Source organism: Colobus angolensis, unplaced genomic scaffold (genome assembly GCF_000951035.1).
Source record: "Colobus angolensis palliatus isolate OR3802 unplaced genomic scaffold, Cang.pa_1.0 Scaffold6, whole genome shotgun sequence".
Lineage (NCBI taxonomy): Eukaryota > Metazoa > Chordata > Mammalia > Primates > Cercopithecidae > Colobus > Colobus angolensis.
Genome location: NW_012119598.1, coordinates 26990050 through 27005353, shown reverse-complemented (window position 1 = coordinate 27005353; position 15304 = coordinate 26990050). Strand labels below are relative to the sequence as shown.

The 15304-nt window shown below is 36.3% G+C and overlaps 1 protein-coding gene and 2 pseudogenes across 3 annotated transcripts in view; 1 reads left to right on the top strand and 2 right to left on the bottom strand.

The window, feature by feature from the left end:
* The window catches only part of SLC17A1 (solute carrier family 17 (organic anion transporter), member 1), a 61568-nt gene that overhangs the window by 31046 nt on the left and 15218 nt on the right, over nt 1-15304 (top strand). Inside the window, exon 12 of the mRNA XM_011962816.1 lies at nt 612-748. Coding sequence (XP_011818206.1) covers nt 612-746 — 135 coding nt within the window. The 3' untranslated portion in view covers nt 747-748. The remainder of the gene's footprint in view (nt 1-611; nt 749-15304) is intronic.
* Nucleotides 13370-15304, bottom strand: part of LOC105526721 — a 6075-nt pseudogene continuing 4140 nt past the window's right edge. The window contains exon 2 of the transcript XR_001004133.1: nt 13370-15249. The product of XR_001004133.1 is annotated as a serine/threonine-protein phosphatase PP1-beta catalytic subunit pseudogene (transcript). The remainder of the gene's footprint in view (nt 15250-15304) is intronic.
* LOC105526830 overlaps nt 15234-15304 on the bottom strand; it is a 4408-nt pseudogene continuing 4337 nt past the window's right edge. The window contains exon 2 of the transcript XR_001004151.1: nt 15234-15249. The product of XR_001004151.1 is annotated as a serine/threonine-protein phosphatase PP1-beta catalytic subunit pseudogene (transcript). The remainder of the gene's footprint in view (nt 15250-15304) is intronic.

The following is a 15304-nucleotide window of genomic DNA, read 5'->3' as shown; positions in this document are numbered from 1 at the left end:
GAGGCTGAGGCAGGAGAATGGCGTAAACCCGGGAGGCGGAGCTTGCAGTGAGCTGAGATCCGGCCACTGCACTCCAGCGCGGGCGACAGAGCGAGACTCCGTCTCAAAAATAAAAAAATAAATAAAAAAATAAAGCATTGCAATAGAAAATACGAAATAATATGGGAGTGGGAGCAATAAATCTTAACAAAATAATAGTGACGATAGAGGAAAGTGTGTTAAATTTGCCAATTAAAATACGAAGACATTCTTTATCTATATAGGCTTATATGATACAATAATATGTCGGCTACATAAGATACCTTGAAAAGATGCAGAAAACTTTGAAATAATAGATCAGATTTAAAAAATCAGTTAATTCTGAACTATAAGAAACTAGTAAACTTAATATCTGATTAAAATAGAATTTTAAACAACATGTATACAGTAGAAAGATAAAAGTGATTATTTTTATAGAGTAAAATGATTACTTTTTTGGCTATGTATAAGTGTGTTTTTCCATATTTGTTAAGTGATTGAGTCTACATTATTTTTAACATTACATTTTAAATGTTACAAAACAAAAAAACAAGAGCAATAATTTACAATTACTTTGAATTTTAATTCCTTAGGATCCAGAATCTGCCTGGTTTAAAACCTTCATCTTGATGGCAGCCATTAATGTGACTGGCCTAATTTTCTACCTTATAGTTGCTAAAGCAGAAATTCAGGACTGGGCTAAAGAAAGACAACACACACGTCTCTGAAGGTGAGAAGTGATCAGATTAAGGACAATTTTTGAAACTGGGAATTCAGGAGAGAGAGGAATTAAGGATGACTCCTCAGATGGGGAGGAATAAGGGGCAGGTTTGGAAAAGAGGAGACCATGTTAAGCCTGAGAATATTAGACATCCTGATGGAAATGGCTGTGGGACTCTGTGGGGATGCTAAGGCTGAAGATATAAATTTGGGAGGCTGGGACTCTTTAACATCAAAAGGTGAGGATGAAAAAGAGAAGTCTGCAAAAAAGACTGGGAAGGGCCTTCAACAAAGTAGGAAGAACAGTTGTAAAATGGAGACTCGAAGTGAAAAAGGTTGGGAGCAAGGACCTTTGGCAAGTGCTGTAATATCAAGACATTAAATTATATAAGGTCTAAGAATGTACAAATGGGTTAGGCAAGAGGAACTTTAAAGGTAACCCTGACTAAAATGATTTTCAAATGAATGATGGGGACAAAGAGTCCATTAAGGTGTGTTCAAGGTATGATACTGTGCTTTGCTTATGCCAACTCTATCAGTGGTAAATAAATGGTAGGAGAAATGTCTCTTTGTAGAATTATTTTGGCTAATGCATAAATAAGAATTGATAGATGTGGAATATCCTTATTTCGCAACCCTCAATAAATCAAGAGATCCAGGTGTTGAATTTCAATGATCATTAGTATCACAAAAAGAAAGGCATGAAGACATTGTATACCTTCTGATGAAAGAACACACCACCACTAATGTCTTGCTAAGAAAATCAAGCTGAATCTCATCAAACCTTGTATACAGCTACCATTTTGGAAGAAGTACAGAAAACAGAGAATATGTTTGACAAAATCTGAGTGTGTCATTAGCAAATCTCAACTATAGGAGATTTTATAGGTCAAAAGGCTCAGGTTCTTTAATAAATAAATTACATATAAAGAAAAATAGGGAGGCCGAGGCGGGTGGATCATGAGGTCAGGAGTTCAAGACCAGCCTGGCCAAGATGGTGACACCCCCGTCTCTATTAAAAATACAAAAATTAGCCAGGTGCGGTGGCAGGCACCTGTAATCTCAGCTATTCAGGAGGCTGAGGCAGGAGAATCTCTTGCACTTGGAAGGCAGAGGTTGCAGTGAGCCGAGATCACGGCACTTTAGCCTGGGCAACAGAGCAAGACTCCGTCTGAAAAAAACAAAAGTGGGGGTAGAAATGGATGCTCTAGATTAGAAAGAACTTAAATGATAAAACAAATTTTTAAATATTGGCAAAATGAAACACTATAAAAGTATACATGTGGGTGATAAGTCTATAAAGAAATACAGACAAATAGATCATTATAAATGTCAAAGAAGTTGTCACTTTTAGGGGCAGGGAGGGACCATTTGAAGAACTTCAGGAATCCTGGCAATATTCTATTTTTCATGTCCAGGCTAGTGATTACAAACACTTACCCTATAATAATTCATTGAGCCAAATATTTGTGCAATTTTCTGTGTCTCTGTGTTTTATTTTATAGTATGAAAAGAGAGATCAAGAGAGAGAGAATATGGGCTGAGGAAACTGAGACAGTCAGGATAGGCATTCCTATAAAGGAAATCAGAGAAGTGGTGTGGTAGCTGTAGAGGGATGTAGAACCAAGGAGGGTTTTGTTTGTTTTTTGTTTGTTTCCGAAGATAGATGCAATAGCATATAAGGTGATGGTATAATTCAGTAATGAGGTTCCACAATGTAGGAGATAAGGCACAATGACAGAATTAAAAAGTACTTGACTCATCCGGAAAGGATGTAATTCAAGCACCACAACTTGGGTTGGCCTTGGGCAGAAACCTAGAGCTTATCCACAGTGGCAGAGAGAAGGCAGTGTTGTATATGTGATGAGTTAGTATGTAGGTTGGCATTTCATCTGTGCAATAACCAAGGAGGTTCTCAGTTAAGAGAGAGGGGCTGAGAGGCAAGGAAATGAAGAAAACACATATTAGTAAAGAAGGTAAAATTATCATTATGAGCAACTGATACGGTTATCTACTTAGAAAATCCAAGTGGGTTGACTGGAAAACTATACAAACAATAATGAATTCAGTAAGTATCCTGGAAAATTTATTGATAAATATTATATTAATATTAATCAATAAATTTTTCACCTTAAACAAAAATAGCCAGTTAACAAATTTATTGGAAGAAATGATCCAAATGATGTTTGAAGAAATTTTTTTAAAAAAAATAGGATCTCACTGTGTTGCCCAGGCTGGAGTGGCATAATCATAATTTACTGTAGCCTCAATCCCCTGGGTTCAAGTAATCCTGGTGCCTCAGCCTCCCTGGTAGCTGGGACTATAGGCATGCAACACTACACCCAGCTAAAGGAGGAAAACTGATAAGTGTCACTCAAAAATGAAATTGAGTCAGTATTAAATTGATCCACTATTGCAAGTACTAAAAGTTTCCATAATGGTGTACTCACAAAAATTTGCCAAGATGCAAGCATAACTCAAGATTGTTGATTTAGAAATGGCAAAAATCTGGATATGGAATTAAGCATGTTTGTCAATGCAGCCTTAGTTAATACATTTTGTTTAAGTGAATGGAATATAACTAGTAATTTAAAAATACAAAAGTTTAACTGAATATTTTAATGTAGAAATATCTGAGATTGTCCTTACAAATAAGCATATAACAGCACTAGAAAATATCCCATAGACATTAGCAAAGGTTTATCCTCTATTTCCAAGGCACAGAGTGTGGCACAGCTATGAGAACAATCACTTTACTTTATTCAGAATCCATAAATCTTATTTGTTTTTTATATACTTGACCTATTAAATTTGAAAGTATACCAAAGTTTTCCATTATTATTTCTATCCATTTTTCTTTTTATGTCTGCTTTGGCAGTTACTATTGAATACTATATTCTGATGTTATGATTTCAAAAAGATTTTGACGAGTATATCTTAATTTGAAATTTACTTTTGACTTTATAAATTTATGAATCCTTCCCATTTCATAATTTTTACTTTTAATTTACTTTCTGATGTTGATATGACAACGTTAAATTGTGGGTGTGGGTGTGGGTGTGTGCTTATTTTAGATTCCCTGGAATACTTTTGCATTGCCTTTAAATTCCACCTCCCTGAGTCATTTTATTTAACATTTTTCTTACAGAAGGTATATAGCTGGGTTCAATTATTTCACCCACTTTGAGAGCCATCTCCTTTGTATAGATGACTTCAATCCAACTGCGTTTATTGTCATTACAAATATACTTCATTTTCTAGCATCTTATTTTCTATTCCCTTGAAAAAATCCTCCTTATCTTTTTGGTCCTTTTCCTCCTCCTGCCTCCTTGCCTGCCTCTAGTAATTTAGATTTGTAGAATATTTTAAATTTTGATTGTGTTTATGCTCTCTAACTCTTCTTTGAAAATGTGTTCATTTTTTCCATTTACATGCTATATTCTTTTTCTGCTTCTTTTCCTCCTTCCAAAATATCAAACACATTCAATGTTTCTAATTATTTTTCTTTGGTTCAGGCTCATTCTACGTAAGCCTGTAATTCCCCAGAGATGATGTGGGTAGAATTTCCTTCATTCTCCTTTCTGTTTTTCTGGTTGCCCTTGGCATCTTTCCATCAGGCTGGCAGAGGAGGTTTTAAATTATCATTTTAGATATTAGGCTAAATGGCAGAGAGGCTCTGGGAACACCAGTATGAATAGTGCCATAGTGCAGGAGGTATTCTGGGCCTTGCTGTTTGTGTTGCTGTGCTGATGGTTGTTTCTTCAACAACCTGTATCCTCAGGGCTGTCAGTCATTCAGCAGCACACAGGCATTTTGTTCGTGGAATCAGCAGCATTTTACCTGTCATTCTCAAATTGACACATTGCTGCAAAACTGGTTACCTTACAACTTTGCCTTGTAATTTTAGAGGTTGGAAGAAAATAAGAAAAGGCAGAATCATGGCCTTGTGTTTCTCCTGTAGCCTAGAAGCCATTGCCAATATGCCTGGCGCACCAGGATTGCTAAGGTCCATTGATTCCCAGATGCCCTGCCTTCTACCCAGCCTCACCCAGGAGGAAGTCGCTTCGCAGTCCTGGAACTGCTGTTTCCACCTCTGTCTTCCCTCTGAATGTACCGAGATCATGAGTTTAGTAGACAGCTGTGAGCTGATTTCCAATGTCACCCTTTATTTTGGCCCTCAGTATTCTGAATTTATTATAGCTAATAGTCCTTGTTGATTTGGGTATGAGGTAGTTCTCTAGGTTTTGTAATGTTCTATTTTTGTTTCTTTACATTTATTTCAGTGGATCCCAGGGACAATAGTTGAATAAGGGGCATGCATTTTGCTTGTGGTAGTTCCTTTACAGCAGGGCTTCTCAATCTCTTTTGTGTAATAAACCACAACTCAGAATATAATGTGGAGGATTCTAAAGGAGATTAATTATGTTGAAATAGTTATCAAGATACTAAAAAGCATGTTTATGATAACATGATTATTATTAGTGCTTTAGTTTTAAAATAATATTGAACAAAACAAAATATTTTGAGATATTAGTAATAATTGTCTGAATAAAAGTTATCTGAAAAGAAATTTAGAGGAAAGAGGCTATCCCAGCGAACAGTTTGTGAACTAGGGAGAGACAGATTTAACGTGCAGTCTAAAGAACAAAAAGAGAGTTTATCGTTTATAGAGAAAGTTCCTTCCCAGGTTCCCACTCAGGTCCACTTATGCACATGCATGATTCAGATTTGCTTGGTTCTGAGAGGTTGACACTTGCTGAATTCTGATTTGTCAACTCAGGCCACAGTCTATTTGTTGGTTCAGGCATATAAACAGGAGCAAGCAGCTATGAACTAAGCTATTAACTTAGAAGGTGTGTGGGTCTTATGAAAACTCAAAGTGCATGTGTGACCTCTAGTCAGCAAATGACTGCTTGGCTCTATTTTGATTTTAAGCTCATTTAGCCAGTCAGCATCCAACTTGAAGGATTTGTTCTTTCATGGTTCACAATTGTAATGTCACAGGAAAATACCTGTGATTTTTATTGATATTTAAGTCCTCAATATGACCACTGTTGTGATGTATTGTCTACATTAATAATGGAAGGAAATGTTAAATTTTAGTCAAATGTTAAGGAAATAAAAATGTAATTTTTCTCTATGTAAATTCATAGACCCTAGATTAAGAATCTCTGCTATCTAGTATTCATTCAGACAGTAAATAAACATATTTAAGCACTTTTGTAGGTGCTGGGATAGAGCAGTGAGCAACATCGTCAGGACTTCAGTGCCTAAAAGAGCTTCACATTTTGATAGGGGGAAACAAATAGCTATATTTAAACAGGATAATTCCACACACTGATATACTAAAAAGTACATGAAATAGGGTAACACAATAGAGCATGTTCAGGAGGGCTGTTTTTGCTGGAGGTCAGTGAGTATTCCAAGGATGAACAATAATGTGCCTCTTTCGCATCACTGAAGTCTCAACACAAATGTCACCTACTGGGCAAAATTTGTTCTCACTTGAACCCAGCTCTCACTGTTCTATCCCAGCACCTGTAAAAGTGCTTAAATGTATTTCTTTACTGTCTGGATGAGTATCAGAAAGCAGGGATTCTTAATCTAGGGTCTGTGAATTTACATACTCTGGGAAAGAGTATTCCAAGCATAAAAAATAACCAAGAAAAGTAATCTGGGATGGGAGTGAGCTCAGTATTCCTAAGAGGGAGAATGAAGGGCAGCATGGTTGGAATCTTGTGAGTAAAGAGAGATAAACTGTGTAAGTGGTTGAGGTTAAGTGGTTAATGTAGTGCTTCCAGGTCATGGCAAAAGCTTGGTTTGCATCCAGTTCTGTCTATAATCAAATCCATTGGATACTTTTGAGACAAGTGACTTTCCTGATCAATGATTTATAAAGATCATTTTCGCCACCTTCTAGAGAAAGGACTTTAGGAAAACAAGAGTAGATGCAGCGAGACCAGGACAGAGGCTGTTTCAGAGGTTCAAGTGAGAGATGTAGGCAGGGGATATGGTGAGAAGCAGCCAGATTCAGATGAGTTCTGGAGGTAGAGCAGGCCAGACAAGGCAGGGAGATTGTGAACTATGCAGAAAGAGAAGAAACAAGGATAGGACCTAGATTTTGGCTTTAGCAACTAAAGAGTGTTTATTACTGAGATTGGAAGTGTTGACAGGGAGGAGGGATGGGGTAGGATTTTGTCCACATTAAATTGAAATGTTTCAGAGATCAAAAGGAAGGCTCTGGTTTTATAGCAAAGGTTCCTGCTCAGGTTCTCATCCAGTTCCTTTATGCAAATGAAGGATGTTGGGTCAGCATGATCCTGATGGGGGTCTTTTGCAGAGAGTTGTTAAAACAGGCTAGAACAATTTTAAAGGGGAGTCAAATGTATACCCCAAATATGTGGAAGATCATTAAGACTTGTAAATAGAGCACAAGAGGGATCCTATCCTGAGGGAAGCTGGCTGGAAAGATCTAGAAACTGGAAATTTCACCCAGTCATTCCAGTCAGTAGGCTTTATGAAGATGTGCTTTTCAAAGATTTGAGGATCTTGGATGTTTTGAATTCAGCCTGACTGGAATTATTTGCCCAGGTGCAGATGAAAGTGTTAGTGACAGCCCAAACACCATCTTGTGCAGTGAGAAGATAGTCTAAAGTAATGTGATTGTCTAGGACCACACGAGTAAGGGAGTCTCGGGATCTGTTATGCCCTTATTGCTCAGGCACTGGAGTGGGCAATTCTGTAAACAGTGCAAGAAAAGTTTCTCTTTGTATATTCATTCCAAGCAGAACCTAGTCCAAACCAGGATCCCAAAAACCTTCCTAATCTAACTCCTTCATTAGGGCTAGCCTTCCCAGGTAAAATACATCCTTAAGAGTGTCCACACTGTCATTTTTATAATCTGAGGGCTTGTCATCAGGGTAGTCATCAATTATTGATAGAGCTCTTTTACACTTGGGATGCAACAATGATGCTTCTAGGGGTTTTAATAATTGTGATGGGAGCAATGATTTGATCCAGAAAACAAATGCCTGCATTTGTTCATGTCCTGAGACAGGGATAGGAAAATTCTTGACTATGGTAACTGGAGCCAAAAACATAGCCTTTGTGGGAACACAATTTCCTGAGAGGTTATGAAAATTCAAAGACCCATTTACAGGTGAGAGAGAGGAGAGAATATGGTCAAACCAAGTGCTAGTCTTAGGTAATAACAGAGTGGATGATCAAACTGACGGACTTGGAAACCCGTAGGAAAGGTACTGGCTATCAGGAGGTACCAGTATACTGAAGAAGGCACTACAAAGGTCAATAGCTGAAAAGTATTGGCTTAGTCAGGAACTACTGGGTGTTGAGGAATGACTATGTTATTGATAGCCCTAAGATACTGGAAAGATTGCTATCCTCTACTGTTGGATTTACAGATGGAGACAATAGGAGTATTGTAAAGCCTGGTGCAAAGGACAAGTTTCTTTCATATAAGGTTGTCCATTATGGTCTGTATACGAGCCTGGGCCTCAGATTCAGGGTGTATAGCTTAACACTGGGGAGGGGCTTATTATGGTTTACCTGAATCTTGATCAGAGGTGCTGAATGCGTGTGACCAACATCAGTATTGGATTGTGGCCTAAGACTCTAGGGCAGCTCCTGGAGAGCAGGATGGACAGCATTGTAAGGTTAACTACACAGATGGTAACTGGAGTAAAAGCTGTTTCTGTGGCAAAGTCTCCTGGTGAGGATAGCTCAAACATTATTTCCTCTTTTTGAGAGAAGGAAATATGGGTTTAGTAGGTTTCTAAGCCTCTTCCTAGGAGGTATAGAGAGCCCAATGGGACAATTAAAAAACAATGACTGCCAGTGAAGGGTCTTAGTTGGAAGGGGATAGGCAAAGATTTAGGGATCATGATAGGCTCAGCCCAGCCATCTGAATGAGTTCAGAACTACAGGAAGGGAACATTGAAAGCAAGCCAGGGCTAAGGATAGATGGAGTAGCCCCAGTGTTGGCCAGTGCTCTAACTAGTTTGTCCCCAATTCCGATATATAATTCCCCTAGCCAGTTAATTTTAAGAAGGAGAAATCCCCTGAATGAACCGGAGCATTCCTTGATTGGAGGAAGAGTGCCAGGGGACTTTATTGGGATTTAGTTTTAGCCAAATATTGGAAGAAATTAGGGTAAAATATCTACTGTATTCTACAGGCAGACAGCAAGAACTTGAAAACAATACACAGGGCTAATAACAGGTATACTTTAGTTTTACTTAGAAGCATAACATTTTCTCTCCACATTGATCATACAGAAAACCTCAGATTTTAGAACCTCTTGAGGCTAGGAAGTCAAACCAAGCTAGGATTTAGATTTTACTTACAATCTTAGAGTTCTTGGGCCTGCCAGGAACATTTACTCATTCACTGTAAGGCTGGTAACTCTTGAAGCCAAGCATTTATGTACATTCTTAAATATGACATTTCAGTTAAAACTTTGGTAATAAAACTAATGTTTCCAATTGTATACTATTTATAAAGAGGGAGAAAATTTTATTAAACTCAGATAAATAAAACCAGAATACTCACAGTTTCTGAGTTTTGAAAGAATCAAGTAGAGAGTAAAAGCAAATGCTTCCACTTTTGTTCACAAAAGAATATTTTACCAAATTAATGAAAACTATAGATAGCTGATGAAAGAAGATTTCCTTGAATATGAAAAACAAAACATGTAAGTAAAGAACCAACAATGTTTTAAGTAAAAGTCATTAAAAATTATCCTTATCAATTATTTAATTTCAGGTAATTTGTTTCGCTTGATCTTGATTAACAGTTTCATGAAAAGCAATTCTGAACTAAAGCCAATTGAAAATGCTACCAAAGAATAATTTATTTTTATTATTTGTTTATTTTTTTTGAGACAGGGTCTCCCTTTGTTACCCAGGTTGGAGTGCAGTGGCGAGATCATGGCTGGCTGCAGCTTTGACCTCCCAGGGCTCAAGCAATCCTCCCAGTTCAACCTCCCAAGTAGCTGGGACGATAGGCCTGTACCAACATGTCCAGTTAATTTTTTGTATTTTTTGTAGAGACAAGGTCTCACTTTGTTGCCCAGGCTGGTCTCGAACACCTGGACTCAAGTGATCCTCCAGCCTCGGCTTGTGTTGGGATTACAGGTATGAGCCACTGTGCCGAGCTCCAAAGAATTTAAAACATTAACTGTGAATGACAAAATCCCCAAACAGCCATGGTCAAAGATCTGATGGGAGTTTACAATTGACAAAGGAATCTGGGTATTTCTGTGGCATACTACCATTTAACATAACAATCATAATCGTGAATGATAACACATACCATGACAAACCAGAATTTGAGGAATCTCATACAGTTTTGGAACATATTTTAATAACACATTTACAAAACTAGAAGTTAAAGAAAGCTGAACATTTCTTTTTTTGACAATGTTTCTCTATGATTTACAAGCCTAATCATTTACTATGTCTACAAGATAAAAAAGACTTAATTTAGGATTTTGATCCTGAGGAAATCCACCAAAGATGTCAAAAGTTTCAAGGTACTTGATGAAACAGAATCATAGGTCATGACGAGATAATATTTATTCATCTAACTGGAGTGATAATCAATAGACTTCAAAAGCAATAGAGAAAGTTCCATGGATGTAAAAACCTTAATCCTTTTAAAGCTCAATTTTCCTAAGTAATCAAAAATCTAGCAAGGACAACATGAAGCATTGGAACTTATTTTGGTAAAACCCACAATTTTTGTTTCCTTGGTCAGTTACCTAAAAGGCAAAGAAAAAAAACCTGCTGTAATACGATTGCTTCTCCTTACAGAAAACCTATTTGGATAACTTGGGTGTTAAACCTGACTTTAAAAAAGAGCACTTAAATTTAATCAGGCACAAGAAGAATGTTTCCAGGACTATGAGAGTATACTATATTATAGAGGAATGTAAACAAGAAAACTAGTACTTTGAGCAGAGGAATGCGTTGTTCTTAGAAACAGCATGGGATGTCCTGGTTACACAAAATAATTCAGGATATCAAGAAAAGCCAAGCCAAAATAAATTGTACAAGGGTAAAACACTGCTATTCTAGACCTTCAAAATAAACTCTTTAGCATCAGTCCATAACAGCACAATTGGAACCAGAAGAAGTTACAGGAACTGATGAAAAGTTTGGAGAGTCATGACCACAGCCAAACAAAGAGATATACCTTTTTCAGGGTCAAAAGAAGGAAGAACCTGAAATTAGAGAAACTAGACAGTTATCAGGAAAAAATGTGACCGGAATATGAACTGTTTGTAGTTTAGAGGATGGCCGTTAAACAGATTTCATAACTAAAATCAAACCTTCTTGCAATTTTACTGAGAGCAAATTAATATTTTCAGAAAGCCTTGTTCTAACACAGGGGACCAAGTTTTTAAGTTCTGTGTCAGTGTGTTTTTAACATCAAAGTTCAATCCCTAGAAAAACCCATAAAAGATTTGCTTCCAATCATAGGCAATCTGATCACAGAGAAAATTCCTTTTATAAACTGTCTTTTCATAAACCTTAAGACTTACTTAGACTATTTATGAAATGCTTGAAATTTCTGCTTTGTTCTATACTTCTTCTTTCTTAACCACTCATTTTACTCTAAGACAAAAATTTACCAAACAAAAGTCTTTCCTATACAAAATTATTTTTTTCCTTTAAACTTCTTACCAAAAATACATTGTATTCTCCTCATACAATTGAGACAGAATTGCCTTTCTCATCATTAGTAGTTTAATCACACACAATAATTACAATGTTAACTCTTAGCAACTCTAATTTCAGTGAAAACCTAGGAAGTAAGCAACTTTTAACTATCAATCACATACCAATAATCCATGAATACACATTTTACAATGTCCAGATCATGGGTTTTCTAACAGAGCAACTCTTTAAACCAAATAATTTTATTTCTCTGAAATAAGAAGCCAAAAGCATCTGAACCTCAACTCAGAGTCTCAGCACAGTATTTTATCTGGAAATGATCCAGACATTCAATGACCATCCATCATTTAATTTGGCTTAGCAAAACTCTAAGGGTGTAGTTACCAAACAGATTTGAGAAACCTCCCCAAGGAAACATATTATAAAACATAACCATTATCAAAAGTTCATTTACAAACTTTTATCCCATGCACATCTACCCTAACCATTCATTCTTAATAATTATGCCTAGAAAATATCATGAGATATCAGACAAATCTAGCCATCGTCTCAAGCTAAATTTTCTATCAACCAATTTTACATTACTGCATGCCATCCAAGTGTCATAAAAGTAAGAATCTCAAAGTTAAATACATGCCTATTTTGTTGATAACTCAGAAAACACAGCCATGTCCATCAAACCAACCATTTTAGATTAGCCCCATTCATCAGAAGATTACTAAGTCACATGAACTTGGAAAACATTTGGCCTTGTTTGCTTAATTTATGAGTACTCATTTAGTTATAAGCCAATTTGGTACTGTAGACAACATACAGACAGACACATACAAACATATGCACAAAAATACAGGCAAACACAAAGACTGTGTAGCTTTAATTTTAAAACTCTAGCCGTGAATCGGGTAAAACTCATTAGTTTAAACGGACAGTTGGATTCAAACTGCATCTCTGTAAGTGGAACAGGTTGAAATTTATCTGTTCCACATGGCTGAAGCCCTTATCAAATTTTAGAGAAAATAGGGTAGGAAATGTACATCTCAAGCAAAGGGAAAACTCAAGCTTCTCCAAGAAGTTGTCTGGTTGTGTTACAGGCATACAAAAAATGAATGCTTAAGCAACACAAAATCACAGGAACACATGACAAGATTTGACAAGAAAACATGCAATGAAAACACGTAATGAGTCCACGAGAAAATTTAGAAACTTTTCCAAATAACCGGGTGAACAAGTAAAAGAGGAAGGAAGGAATGAAAGATAAAGCAGAGGTGTTTAAAAAAAAAAAGAAAAGGTGCAGAAGACAGGCAGAGCAACAGGAAAGGGGGCCCAGTGGAATAAAGTTTTTCCAGAGGATTTTTTGCAGCTTTAGTTTCAGTCTCGCGAGTGCTAATCTCACTTTACGTTTAATTAACGCACTCACTCAATTTGGAATTATTTTCTGTAAGAAAGGCAATGGTAGCCTCTTGATTCTGTTTACAACTTTTAAAGTGCCAATTGATAAAGGCTTCCCATTGTCTCTGAGAGGTTCGCTTTTTCTTTTTTTTTTCTTCAATTAGACAACTTTCACTAAATGAGAAAACTACATTTAAAATGTGCTTTAAAACAAAACGGAATTAGAAAAAAAGACATATGCATTTTAAAGAACTTTTGCACTGTGCTGAAAATGAAATATCTCTTGCAGTAAGTAATACAATGTGCCAATTCATAAAATATAAGTTAACAGGTTTCTCAATTTAATATTTTCAAAGACGATATTAAGGTCAAAAATGTCACATCTATGGTAGCACATATAGAAGGGCATTATAGATATGATGTCCATCCCTATGAAGCTTACAAATTTGACAATGCTCAATAAAAGCTTTTAGAATCACATCCAACAGTGTCACAGCCACAGAATCAGAAATCTGTGTCCTGTAAGTTCTCTCCTTCTAAAATCTTCATGTTAACTTTTCTACGCGTTGCCATTTGTTAATACTAACCCTTAAAAAAAAGAGAGAATAGGAAAAGAAAGGCTGCAATAAACTCTTGATCAGGTACAGAAATTATTGCTACTATAGTTCACTACAAAGCATGTCTATACAGTATCATATGACCTTTGATTATGAAAAAATCAGAATAAAAATCTTTAGTGACATAAGCCTTACAATCGTATACAACATTCAAATGGCAATATTAGACAGTTAAACACCCAATACCCATAGTTGACAAAATGTCCCACTGACCAGCATTCATTTAAATACATCCTTCGTATAGAGGGAGGAAAAAGAGATAGTGTCAGCTTTCCAAGGCTTGTCAAAAAAGGATTCTCATGTACTGTTGATCTAAAAACAAACAACAACAACAACAACTACTCAAAAAAAAAAAAGAAAAAAAAGAAAAAACTCAAAAAAAAAAAAAAACAGAAAGAAAGAAAACCAATGCAGGTGAAGGTGTTACCAGGAAGTTAAGCATGCCAAAAGGTGTTCCGTGCGAATGAAAACCTAAAGCCAAGGTACCACATAATCACATTACCAACTAGTTGGGTAATACTAATGAGCCTTATCTTAAAGTTAAATGAAACACTACTGCACAATAGAGCATCAATAAGTTAAAAATTAGAGTGCAGAAATCCCAATCAGTGGCGATTCCTGTATAAAGCAAAATATTCACTATCAGCTGTAAAGTTTGCCCAGTCAAACTGTATGATTAAAATCACTGGATTGGACAATGTGCGTTTTTTAAAACAATCAATCTCTAAAATTCCTTTTTAATGTAATGAGGCGTAAGTTTTCTTAGTAAGATTAAACAGATATCTAAGTAGATAAGCAAGGGAAAATAATAGTTGGTGAATGTCTGTAAAGCTCTTCCCATATTTCACTTTTAAAAATGTTTAGGGAAAAAATTAGAAGTATGTGCCATTATTCTATCAAAAACAAACAAAAACAAAAGAAGCTCAAAATAATTAAACAACCAAGCAACACTAAAACCACATTACACAGATGGATCATCATGCTTTCATGTGGTTTAACTATCACATCTAGTTTAACTGGGATGCTCTTCAACTTTAAAAATTGTGATACATGAAGATGTAACTTTAACGGATAATTTTGAATTTGGATTTAACTTTGTTGACTGTAACAGAGTATACTTATTACAATACAGTGTAGCACATCTTTCTATTAGAAAAAAATTTAAGATCCTTTACCCGTCTCCTTAAGTTAAAGGTGTGACATCATAAAGGGTGTCAAATGGCTGGATGGTTTTACAGTGCACACTTATATATTATGAAGTATGTCCTTAAGAAATCTGACGGTTTCTTTACAGAATTCCTTTCTTCACCTTTTCTTCGGTGGATTAGCTGTTTGAGGTGGAGTGACAGGACGTCCAGAATTCAGTCCACCATACTGGTACTTAGCTTTCTTTTCAGATGGTTTCAATATCTGAAATGAACACATCAAAGTTTCATCCACACTCATCATTCCACCAGCATTATCAAACTCGCCACAGTAATTTGGGGCTGAAAATAAGGTTACCAACTGTCGTTTAGCAAAAAATTCATATCCATCTTCCACCACCTGATGAACTCGATAAATCAAATCTAAATCATGACGATTCAGAAATTTACTGACTACATCAGCTCCAAAAGTAAAGGAAACACCACGATCATTTTCTCCCCAGCCTTGTACATCCTTATCTGGATCAGACCATAGCAGATCACAGAGCAAACCTGTATCAGGGACATCAGTAGGTCTCATAATTCTCCGAATCTGCTCCATAGATTGCAGGTCTGGTGACAATCCTCCATGACAACAGAAGATCTTCTCATCCACAATGGCTGCTATAGGCAGACAGTTAAAACAATCAGTGAAGGTCTTCCACAATTTAATATTAAA